This window comes from Bufo bufo, chromosome 5 (assembly GCF_905171765.1).
Source record: "Bufo bufo chromosome 5, aBufBuf1.1, whole genome shotgun sequence".
Lineage (NCBI taxonomy): Eukaryota > Metazoa > Chordata > Amphibia > Anura > Bufonidae > Bufo > Bufo bufo.
The window spans coordinates 43,184,835-43,198,145 of NC_053393.1; the positions used below are offsets into that span (position 1 = coordinate 43,184,835).

Consider the following 13,311-nt stretch of genomic DNA (forward strand, 5'->3'; position numbering starts at 1 on the left):
TGGTTTGCATTTGTTCAAGATGTGGATACTGTATGTGTACACAACTATTAGAGATTAGAGAATTTAAAAAAAAATTGATTCACCGGTTCACCGAATTGTTTGGGAAAAATTCTGTATTATCCGAATAAATTTGAGGCAAATTACATTAAAAAACTGCTATTTCCTGGCTGTAGAGAGCCTTTATAGTGGTGTAGAACACTGTGCCTTGCAGTAACACGCATAGGGAGTCTGCTGTGGTAGTGGAATAAAACTGTGAGTCCGTATGACATACAAATGACAGGCGTCGCTCTTAGAATCACTGCACACTTCACTTATTTGGGCAGTCACAGGGCCAAAACTGACCAAATAACTCAAGTGTGAACTCAGCCTTACAGGTCGATGTTAGCGCCAAGAAGAAGCGCACTCCTTTTACACCATCGTCAGCTGATTCCACATAGATGTACACAGAACCTGTTCTATTAAACGCTTATACAAGTAGAGCCCCCCGACAGAGTGGAGAGGGTGTCAGCATTAAGTTTGTGTTGACGTCACTGATTATTTTGCCCTTCCTCTGATCCGTCAGAACAATAATCCACAAAAAACGGATCCTGTCTGTGGAGCATCTGCCTTCACTTGGTCAGCATTTGCTCAATAATCCATCAGTATTGCTAATGCAAAAAAAAACAGGAGTGGATCCAAAACAGAGATGACACGTGAATGGAATATTTGCATGTCTTCTGTGTTTTGTACCCACTCCTGCTTTTGGCTACCAAATCACAAGCCAATTCTGAAGGGACCATACAGGCCTTACAGCTGCTACACAGACAGGATCTGTTGTGCGTCAAATTTTTTCTTCCTTCTGACAGATCAGAAGAAGTGTCAAATAAATGATGATGTCAGCCAGTCTGGAGGTGGCAGCAGTATGAGCAGGCCGCCGAGTGGCACAATGACACAGTCTGGAGTTGGCATCATCAGGAGAAGGCCACCGTGTGGCACAATGACAGAGTCTGGAGGTGGCGGCAGCATGAGGAGGCCACTGTGTGGCACAATGACAGAGTCTGGAGGTGGTGGCAGCATGAGGAGACCACAGAGTGGCCCAATGACAGTGTGGAGGTGGCGGCAGCAGCATCAGGAGGAGGCCACAGAGTGGGACAATGACCGAGTCTGGAGGTGGTGACAGCAGCAGCATCAGGAGACCACAGATTGTGAAGGTTATATAGTGTGGAGATGGCACCAGCAGCATCAGAAAGAAAAAAACACAATGCAACAGCAATCCGCAAACAAAATAAAGTACAACAATGCCATAGCAATAGAAAATAACCTGGCGCTAATACTACGCTTATTCGGCAATGAGACTCTTGGCAGAAACATTTTGTACAAAACCATTTGGGCCCGTCTGCCACACGTCAAGGCGATCTCTGTAAGACCGGAACTTAACACTAAATGCTACCTGTTATGTGCCATAACGGCCACCATAAAATTCAGGGAGTCCAGGTTCCACATGCATGCTGGGTCCACTCTGCTTTTTATCATTTTTGGTGCCAAAATGGCCTCCATTAAATTTAAGAGATGCAGGTACCAACATGCATGCTGAGCCCACTCTATACCTCTCCTGGTGCCAGTCGGCTTCCAATGAGTGCAATTAGCAGCAGCATCAGGAGACTACAAAGTGACCTTGGCCATGCCAACTAAGGGCTGTGTCTGACGAACCCACTGACTGTTGCCTGGGGGTGTCTGATGTCACTTGGGATGAAGTGGATGACCGAGTTAACCAATCAAGAACCGCTAGGTTGCTATTCAAGACACGACTGCTAGATGACACCGGGAGTTCAGGCCGCTCGCTGCGACTCATGCTGCCACGACCCCTTACTCTGCTGCGACCTCTGCCTGCCCCAGAAACATTTAGGCCTCTGCCACTCCTCTGTGCATGGCCTGGCACTTCTCTACCTGACATACTTGTAGCTGAACTAAATAAATTAAAAGCAAATTAAAACACCCCTAAAAGCGACAGATACATTTCTCTTTTTGTACTGAAAAAGGCCACTAAACGCTTTTACCACATTTAACTGCAGAAGTTAACTAAGAATATATATTTCTTTTTGTACTGAAATAGGCCACTAAACGCTTTTACCGCAAATAACTGCAACAGTGAACTGCGTATATATATCACTAAAATGTCACTAAATGCTTTCACCACATATAACTGCAGAAGTGAACTGTGCATATATTTTTCTTTTTGTAATGAAATACGCCACTAAATGCTTTCACCACATACCGTATGGCTGCAGAAGTGAACTGCGTATATGTTTTTCTTTTTCCACAGATATAGGCCACTAAAGGCTTTTCAATATAGCAGTTGCACCCCATGAACAAATTGCTGGAATGACAGAGCTGTATAATGGCTTTTTGGATTCCCACATAATCTTGTAAATCGCTTTTTTTACACAATGAGGTTTTCCTATCACTGTCCCTAGCGCCTTCTGACGTCTGTCCCTGCACTAAGATGCTGTGAAATGATTCCTCCCTATCCTTTCCCTGCACTTATAAATTCTTTTTTCAGTTTTTTTTTTGTCACAATGAGGTTTTTCCTATTGCTGTCCCTAGCGCCTTCTCATGTCTGTCTCTGAACTCCGAACGCTGGAAAATGTCTGAATCCAAGATGGCCGCCGTATTTATAGGGCTGTGACATCACAGGGCTGGCTGGCTGCTGATTGGCTGCATGCATGGCATTATGGGTCATCCTGCCTTCCCTCAGTTCCTTGCCCCATGTCCTCACACGTGTAGTCGCCATTTTAGGAAAAATTGCGATCGTTACCATGAAGTGCGACGAAATCCTAATAGAATTTTTCCTGAAATTCGGATCCACTTCATCAGATTCGATTCGCTCATCTCTAACAACTATATTAGCATTAGCTTTTACCAGGCATAGTCAATTATGTGTCAATTCCCTCATGCAATTTTTCTTTCTGCAATTCTTGATGTCTTTTTGTCTCTATTTTTAATGCTTTGCCACTAATTCTTCTATGAACCTACCTCTTGATCTCATCCTGTAAATGTGAGATGATCAAATGATTTTCAGCCAATCTAGACCTATCGAGTCCTGTATTACTGTACTACTGCTTATAATAAGATGAATAATCCTCATTAAAAAATAAAAAAAATAATAAGAATAAACCAATTCCTAATTACCCTTTGGGTTTTCGGGGTGCGATATCGACAGGAGGGCCTGGGAGGGGCAGATCAGTTGGAAACATGTCCACCCACATCTGTATACGTCCCTACAAGAAAATAAGAGCGCGTATCGGGAATGTTATTATCATGAATTTCTGCCTTATTGAAGTGGAACAATGGAATTAAATATTTGAATACATTTATACAGAGTATACACAATCACATTCATTCATTTGCAGATTAGATCCCGGGAAGCAGATAGTAACAATCTCCACCGCTTGTAATTTCACGGCTCATTGATTATCCGCACTTATTAGAAGAAGCAGTAATTGCAAGTTTGATGATGGAGGAACTTCCAGACTATCTCTCCTTTAAAAGGGTATTACCATCTGGGATATGCCATAACAGTATGATTGGTGTGAGCCCAGTTTCAGACTGGCATGCTTAGGGACCACCAGTAAAATTCATTCTGGGGGCCCGCTGTAAAGTAACATGCAAATATTATCTGCTCGCACATGGTTTATTATGGGGGTACCTGAAGGCAGGTCCATGATGAAAGAGGATACTGGCTGCCTGCCTCTGGACCTACAGCCACCTGATACATCTCTGATAATAGACTGGGTCGTCTAATCCACCCAGTTTTTTTAAGCTACTTTCACACTAGCGTTTTTGCTGGATCCGGCAGGGTTCAGCAAAAACGCTTCCGTTACTGATAATACAAGCATCTGCATCTGTTATGAACGGATCCGGTTGTATTATCTTTAACATAGCCATGACGGATTCTTCATGAACAACACTGTAAGTCAATGGGGGACGGATCCGTTTTCTATTGAATCTGAGAAAACATTTTGCTCCGCATCCCAAGACGGAAAGAAAACCACAGCTTGCGGTATGGTAACGCAACCAAACGGAACGGAATGCATTTTGGAGCATTCTGATCTGTTCAGCTACACTTTGTCCCCATTGACAAAAACGGATCCTACTTTCACACTTGCGTTTTACATTTGTCTTAAAAATGCCTGATCAGTCAGAAAAATGCATTGGAATGCCGGATCCGTCTTTCTGGTTTCATCAGGCAAAACGGATCCGGCATTTATTTTTTTCACCTCTTTTTCGGTCTGCGGAGGGACGGATTCGGCATTCCGTTATTTTGAATGACAGATCCGTCACTAATACATTCCTATGGAAAAAAATGCCGGATTCGGCATTCAGGCAAGTCTTCAGTTTTTTTCGCCGGAGATAAAACCGTAGCATGCTGCGGTTTTATCTTTTGCCTGATCAGTCAAAATGACTGAACTGAAGACATCCTAATGCATCCTGATCAGATTGCTCTCCATTCAGAATGCATGGGGATATGCCTGATCAGTTCTTTTCCGGCATTGAGCCCTTTTGACGGAACTCAGCACCGGAAAAGAAAAACGCAAGTGTGAATGTATCTTTAATCTCTTATTTTTTAAATCCTATTCTGTCTTACATTAAAAGCTGTGAGCAATAAATATATTTAAAAAATCTTCTAAGTGTCTCCTTAGATATCAGCCATAGTTTTCCCTCAGACTCTGTCTGTAAGGCAACTGGCTGCAGCAGGAGTCCTCCCCCACTGCCCCCAGCCCTGACATATTACGTGCTTTCTCCAGCCAGCTATCAGACAATGATGGAAGGCATTAGGAGGACATTAAGCCCTGAGATTCCACAAACTCTTTGCTTCAGGAGCACAATGACCACGGGCCCGTTTTACGAGAAATGTCCAAATGTATCTATGGGTTCAATCCCCCTCTTTCCGGCAATCGGCGAGGGTCTCGTCTCAATGCCACAAATACTGGAGCTTCATCTTCATTAACAGGCAGCTACTGACATACATGTTCAAAGAAGTTCTGCAGCGGCTGAAGTGTGTATTATCTCCATCACTCCATACCTGCTCTATTCCAGGCTTATCTCGGTGATACAGGGCTCGGGTTTCGATATGTTCAGGAACCAGTTGGCATCCAATTCCTGGGATCTGCTTCCAGGAATGAAGAACTTTCAGTGCAAGGTGTTCATAGGACTCTACTTGTTCATCTATTGTGAAGCAGAAGATATTGGTTAGATGCCATGGATGACGCACCATGTGCCGCCCTATAGTACCTATATAGGGTATTGCAGTACATTTTTCTATCAGGTTACAGAAAACTTTACAAAAAACTCTGCATGCTGTATGAAATCTTAGGCATAAAAAGAGGTACAGTTTGGCCCCATGGGCTGTATTATTGGGGGTTTCTAGGAGTAGAATATTGATGGCCTTTCCTCCGAATAGGTCATTAATATCTCATTGGTGTGGGTCTGACTACCAGGACCTCCACCTATCAACTTTGGTGATGATCGCTGCTGCCTCTTTCTAGGCCAGTGACATGTTCATCGGTCACATGGCCTATGTGCAGCTCAGTCCCATTCAAATGAATGGGCCTGGGCTGCAATACCAATCACAGCCACTATAGAGTGTGTGGCGCTGTGCATGGTTTGCTGCGAGGAGGCTGCAGCAATCACTGGTTGGTCTCCAGTCCTATTCAAGTCAATGGGGTGGGGCTGCAGTACCAGGCATAGACGAACATACAGACGAGAGCCACTGCCTCTATCAAGTTTGGGGATTAGAGCCTAAATGTCCCACAGTTATTATTCTTTTGGGAGATGTAGCGTGATGGGAGAAAGAAGGGTAGGAACATCTTGGTTTTATGTGTGTGATGCGGCAATCAATAACCATTGAAGTCTATGGAACAGAAGCTGATATTGGATGGGATGAATTGGTAAACAGAATTGCTATACAGAAGCTCGAGTGTCTCGAGGCACAGCCTTAAGATGTAGGGATTTCGGCCAAGTTTCCATTTGCGAGTTCAGATATTACATTAATATTTATCGGCACTTTGTCGTTCACTTTTCAGTTCCTTGTGGGGTCATTTCATGAATATTCCACATAGTGCTGGAGAGAAATGTATTCCGGAGATTTGCTGCAGAATTGACATCATTAGTGTTCAATGATCTCCATGTATAACATCATTTATTATTAAAGAGTAACTAAACTTTTATTGAACTTTAAAAAAAAAAAAAAAATGTCCCACACGCCCTAAAAATAATTTTGATAAAATACTTTATTAACAGATTTTGCCATTTTACTAGAGAAATTTGCACCTAAACTCCTGATCTCTGCCGGGCTTGAAATTCACTATTATTCGCACATCGCTGACTTGTACGGAGTAGTGCAGCAATGGAGTACGGGCAGGAGCACACATTGCTGCTCCTGCCTGTGCCCGCTCTGCTCAGCTAATCCTGGCATAACCAGTAAGCCAAGCTGAGGGCGCACAGCAATGTGCCAACACCGCAAAGGAATCCGTACTCCGCACACCGCTGAGAAGTCAGCGATATGTGAATATAGTGAATTTAAAGAGCGGCAGAGATCAGCACTTTCGGTGCCAATTTATTTAGTAAAAAGGCAAAATCTATTAATAAAGTAAATTATAAAAATAATTTTTAAGGCATTTGGGAATTTATTTATTTTTTTAAAGTTCAGCAAAAATTTTAAAGAGGCTCTGTCACCAGGATCAACCTTATTAGACCAGCCTGGTAGGGTTGATCTAGCTGAGTAAAATGATACCTGTCTTTCTAGGTGCCGGCATTGTGGAGAAATTTAGATTTTTTCTTATGTGAATGAGCTATTGGAGCACCAAGAGGTGGGCTTATGTGGTTTGAGCACCAGTCCAGCAACGCCCCTGGTGCTGACTACAGACGCCTCCAGCGCTCCAAACATGCCCCTACCTTTTTGAGGTTTGATTATCATTGCTAGACCTCACGTTTAGCGCTGAGTTTTCGCGCCTGCACAGTTGTTAACAAGCACAGCACCTGCACACCCAAGCAACGAAGGTTAGTGCACATGCGCTGTTGACATCATTCCACCCGGAAGTGGAGGCACCATCGGCTTCATCTGCAGTTGTCTCCACTTCCGGTGGAATGACGTCAACAGCGTGTGTGCACTAATCATCTTTGCTGCTCGGCAAGCAGCAAAAGACGGGGTGCACATGCGCCGCGTTTGCGAAGGAGTGCGCAGGTATGAGAACTTGTTGCTAGATGTGAAGTCTAACACTGCCAATCTAAGTGGAGAGGGAGCATCTTTGAAGAGCTGGAGGCTTCTGTAGTCAGCACCAGGGGCGTCGCGGGAGTGGTGCTCAAACCGCATATGCCCACCTCTTGGTGCTCCAATGGCTTATTTGCATAAGAATAAAAGTCTAATTTTTCAACTAGAAAGAAAAGACAGGTATTGTTTTACTCATGTATATCAACCCTACCAGGCTATATGCCTGGTTTAATAGGGTTGATCCTGGTGACAGAGCATCTTTAAGGGGAAAAAAATATTTCCCTTTTTTTCATATTTTTGCACCTTTTTGTGTCATTTAATGCAAATTTATTAACTCCAAATATATGGAAAACACAACCTAAGAGTAATGGCTGGAAATAAACCGATAACTTCAGAGAAGTTTGCATTCCTGGGTCCAGTGATACATGTGGACATAGGAGATGTCTATTTTAAGAGGATTTCCTTTCAGGACAACCCCAATTCATACGACTTGTTAGGACTTTGTGGCATAAGGCACTAGGGCCTGCTGGCCTAAAGAGGTTTTCTGGGTGTTTAATATTGTTTACCTGTCCTCAGGATAAGTCATCAATACGGTTGATCGGTGGGGGTCTGATGCCTGACACCCCCGCCGGTTGTCTGTTTGAAGAGACTGCGTACCAAGCACAGCCGCATCATCCATTATATAGCGTCTGTGCTTGGTACGAAACTCAGCCCCATTCACTTGAATGGGACTGAGAGGCACCTAGGCCACATGACCCATGAATGTGATGTCTTTGGCCTCATGGAGTGCCGCTGTCTGGGGGGCCAGGTGTTGGACCTCAACCGTTCTGATACTGATGACCTATCCGGAGGCTAAACAACCAGAAAATCCCCTTAAACAGGACCTGTCTCCACTCCTGACATGTCTGTCTTAGTAATTACTTGCATTCCCCATGTCATAACAATTCTGGAGCATCTATTCTTACAACTATGTCGTGACATTCCTGTATTATTCCTGCTGGAAGTTTACAAATAAATTGCCAGCAGCAGCAGTAAAGGTACTGCTGGTTGTTACAACTAGCGGGTGTGTCTGACTCTGTCCAATCAGTGCTGCGGGTTTCAGACTGCAGGGCCACACCCCTGACTGGTAAGACCCATTTGTACCTTTACTACAAGCTGCTGGAAATTCATTCATAAACTTCTAGCAGGAATAATAGAGAAATGGCACAACATCGAGTCATAACAACAGATGCTCTAGAATTGTTATTTCACGGGGAATGCAAATAGTTACTAAAACAGACACATCAGGGGAGGGGGACGGGTCCTCTTTAAAGAACATTGTGGCTGCACTGGGGGAATAGTGGCTATGATAATAGACTTTGCACCTGTTGTGGGGGCATTGTGGCTGGTATGAGGGACATTGTGGCTCTCATAGGAGTTATGTGGTTCTAAAAACGAGGAGCAACACCCCTGACTCCTATCTTATAATAAATACATGAAGCGAAAAGTGATTTTTTTTTTTGTCTTCAAGCTAATTTCCTATTCCAGAAATCCTTCTGCGAGGATAACCCTTACCTCTACCAGGAATGTCCTGCACTTACCGTCTTGATCAAACACGGTTTGCCCTGAAAAAACCTTGCTTCCAATCTGTATCTGACCAGGTTGGAAAACCGGGACAGGGAGCCTGTTGTCTTTACAAAGCTTGGTCAGTATCTCTGTGGGCTTGGTGCTGTCCCTCCAGGCATTGTACCCCTCTCTACAAATAAAACATGGCATCATTTAGTGATAGGACGAACGTATGGAAGGCTAGTTGGATAGAATGGCACCGTCACATCCCATCCATTTTTTTTCTATGCTGCAAATGCAATGTGTCTTACTCAGCAGGGGGTGACAATGAGCACAGGACAAAGCTCCTCCCAGGAAAAAGTGCTTAACCCTGATGCATGATGGGAGTAACAAAAAGGGATTACGCTAACACTAATTTAATTTGTTTCCACCATGCTTATCCCCCATAGCCTTAGTGATTGGAATTGCCCTTGATTTAAAGGGGAATTAAACCTAGAAATGAATATGAAAATAATACAAAAGGCAGCAAACACTTATCTATTAGATAGTTTGCAGTGGGATCTAGAAGCTTTAGTTTTGTAGAAATTTGATAAAAAACAGAGGCCTTTCTAAGTTCTAGGGTGACATGTTGGAAAGGGGGGCGGCTTAATTTCACTTACTCACACACACTCAGAGACAAAGTAGCCTAAAGTTGGCCGTATATTTTAGACAGCTATCAGATGAATGCTCGTTTGACCTACATATATATGTATTTCCTGGCATGACCGAGGAGACAAGCAGCTTATCTTCCTTTACACAAAATAAAAAACAGCATGCCCAATCCTCACACATTTGATTGTTGGCCAATTTTACCAAAATTTGCATATTTGGTTGACCTAATTGATCTGATGTGTAGGGCCAGCATTAGCCCTGACCTATCCTCATCATCAATATCTGATCAGAAGAGGGCCGACTCGCAACACCTCCACCAATCGGCAGTTTGAAGGGACTCTGCAGCGCTCGGATGAGCGGTATAGACTCTTTGTAGTATACAAGCAGGGGTGCACCGCCAATGAGGCCTCAGGCAGCACCAGGTAGGGACAAGTAGGGTAGGGAAAGGCCTTGGGCAATGAGCATGAAGCATTTATCTCTGCATATTCAAATGTATCGCTATATTAACCAGTATGTTTTGGAGCACTATATGTAATTTTTTCCAAGTATGCCTTTAACAGTAAGGCTGGAGGAAAGGGGTCTGGTTGAGAATTTGGCAGGGGGGGCGGGGGCGTCAATTCAGTTATCGCCTCAGGCAGCTGCACCCCTGTATACAAGGCACCGCGCTTTGTATAGTAGCCATGTTTGGTATTGCAGCTCCATCCCATTCGCCTGAATGGGACTGAGCTGCAGAAAGACCATGTGTCCAATGGACACGACGTCACAGGCCGACGAAGAAGCTTCAGCATTTGCCAGAGCTCTGTGATCCCTTCGAACAGCTGATTGGTGGGGTGGCAGGAGTTGGTTTCCCCCCAACAGCCTTATATTGATAACCTATCCTACGTATAGGTCATAAATAAGTCCCAGAAATCCCCTCTAGAATGAGGAAAAAGGGGGCGATAAAACAGAGGTCTCCAGAAAAATTTAAAAAAAGAGGACTTAGAACTGTTGTTTGACATTTTGGTTGAAACTTGAGATTTCTGCTTGATTAATGTATATATTAAAGAAAATGTATCCCCTTCTCCCTCCACTACTAAATGTGTTATTACCACTTGAGTTATGACCACGATGGCACCTGGAAACCTGTAAGTCAATGAGATGTGTTTGGAGCCGGGAGGTCACAGTGGAAGGCACTGGTCTGTTTTATGTCAGATTTTTCTACACTTTTCTACGAGATAGTTTTCCAGGCACATTTATCCTCATTAGTTGTGCTGACGCGGTGCGCGCACAGATCTTACATTTCGTATTGACTCTGCAGGCCGCAGGTTGCCCGGTGTCTGCTGTAGAAGCGATTTTCCAAATCAATTTTCGTCTCGCCGATGAGGTCATCTGTTCCAATCAGGTCATGGTCGTATATCACGATGGTTAATAGCGATTCTGTTGGGAAGGTAGCTTGGATTTCAAATGATCTGGGGAACAAGATGAAGAGGGTAGAGATTGGTGTATTTCTTGGTTAGCCTTGCATAGTGTAACAGAGATTTACTACAGTACGCGTTCTTATCGAGTGTCCCATTTATGAAGAGACACCGTCACGTTATGCTATTTGCATACTGCTTTTGGGCTTTCTGTTCGGAGTATATATCATGGAAATCTCCCAGCACCAAATGTAAAGTCCAATGTAAATGGTAGCATTCATCGCCCACTGGATCCCATAAAAAAAGAAACGTATGGCACATGTGCATACTTAGTGGTGGACTGGCCACAGACCCTGCAGGGAAATTTCCTGGTGGTCCGATGCCCAGGGGGCCACCTGAACCCCCCTTAAGGCCACCAGCTGGGCACATAACAATCTGAAACTCTAAGCATTAATTAATGGAGTACTTATGCACCTGGTGCAGGTGCTCTCCTGAAGTCAACTGTATCACCATCCTTAGGATGGTAATACAGTTGAATACTGTGGTGAAGACAGCTGAAATGTGGTATTTGCTTCTGCTGCACTGGGATATTTGGTTCTCCTCTATAAGCCACAAGAAATAACCACTATGTAAGAGCAGATTCTACTCCCATTGTATTAATTAGCTGGCCATGGAGGGGACATGTATGGCCAGAAGTGAATAGCCTTGGGGATAATAGCTAATTCGCACAGTGGCTCAGTGAGCAGCTCTGTTGCCTTTGAATGCCATTCCAATGGAAATGAACTGCACAAAAGCCCATGTGACCATTGTACATGACCTCACAGGTCGAGGAAGAGGATGCAGCACCTGAGAGCCTCGGCCCCTCCCACCAGTTGATCGACGGGGATGCCACCACTGCTCAGATATATCAGATATCTTGAGGATAGGTCATCAATATTAAAATCACAGAGAACCCCTTTAAAGGATCACCCAAGGTGAGAGGCAAGAAAAGAGAATGAAGAAAGGGATTACACAGTGAAATGTAGAGTAGACCACTAAAATGTCAAGGAAGTCTTTGTAGAGAGGAGCCCCATGATTCGTGGCTGTGCCTTCACTGAATTCAATGTTATTAAGATTTAATAGGGGCTTATATAAGATGAAAATGTTCCTTTGAGACATAAGTAGTGTTCTATATGAGAACTGCTTACCGTCCAAATACTGGATTAAGTTGCTTGGGAATATAATTGTCTCGATCTTTGATTTCCGTCTTTCCCAGTCGCAGGACAATGTATGGATCAGATTTGCCATCTGGATCAGCTGGGCTGAGGTTAAATCCCTAGTAAAGACAATATGAGTTATTATGGACTACCTATAGTCACTAGTAATCATGCCATGTATTGGTATGCTGTCTTCAGGCTTCATATCTCTTGACATGTAAATGTAGGAAGTATGGATGACTGTCTATAAAATACAGTATGGCATTGCTGCACAGATGGAAGTGCAAGGGCTCATAGACCTGTGCCGTGCCCTGTGTTGGCCTGCTTCCATATAATGCACTGGTTTCCAGTGTACCATTAACTATACCATACAGTGCCTAATCATATACTTACTTCGGACAAATTTCATACAGATGCCTAAATATCGATGCTATACAGTACTACCTCTACCATATGCAAGAAAAATAAAATAGTGTATGGTTCCCAAGCAATACCACATAATGCCTAAATGCTACAATACAATGTTCAAGTGTTACCACCATATCATGTTTAAGTAATACCACCATACAATGTTCAAGTAATACCACCATACTATGTTCAAGTGATACTACCATACAGTGTTCAAGTAATACCACCATAATATGTTCAAGTAATACTACCATACTATGTTCAAGTAATACCACCATACTATGTTCAAGTGATACTACCATACTATGTTCAAGTGATACTACCATACAGTGTTCAAGTAATACCACCATAATATGTTCAAGTAATACTACCATACTATGTTCAAGTAATACCACCATACTATGTTCAAGTAATGCCACCATACTATGTTCAAGTAATGCCACCATACTATGTTCAAGTAATGCCACCATACTATGGTCAAGTAATACCACCATAATATGTTCAAGTAATACCACCATACAGTGTTCAAGTAATACAACCATACTATGTTCAAGTGATACCACCATACTGTGGTCAAGGGATACCACTATATAATGTTTATGTAATCCCACCATACAGTTTTCAAGTCATACCAGCATACAATATTCAAGTAATACCACCATACAATTTTCAAGTAAAACCACTATACAATGTTCAAGCAGTACCTCCATACAACATTGAATACCAACATACAGTGTTCAAGTCATGCCACCATCAGTGTTCAAGTAAAACCACCATACAACATGAAGAAATACCACCATACAGTGCTGAACTATTACTAATACCCTGTTTCCCCGAAAATAGGACAGTGTCTTATATTAACTTTTGC

At 43.2% G+C, this 13,311-nt stretch overlaps 1 protein-coding gene across 1 annotated transcript in view; it reads right to left on the reverse strand.

Annotated features, from left to right (window-relative positions):
• Positions 1-13,311, reverse strand: part of FER1L6 (fer-1 like family member 6) — a 240,040-nt gene that overhangs the window by 26,180 nt on the left and 200,549 nt on the right. The window contains exons 32-36 of the mRNA XM_040431685.1: positions 12,027-12,154; positions 10,723-10,893; positions 8,830-8,984; positions 5,063-5,205; positions 3,169-3,257 (exon numbers count right to left, since the gene is read on the reverse strand). Coding sequence (XP_040287619.1) covers positions 3,169-3,257; positions 5,063-5,205; positions 8,830-8,984; positions 10,723-10,893; positions 12,027-12,154 — 686 coding nt within the window. The remainder of the gene's footprint in view (positions 1-3,168; positions 3,258-5,062; positions 5,206-8,829; positions 8,985-10,722; positions 10,894-12,026; positions 12,155-13,311) is intronic.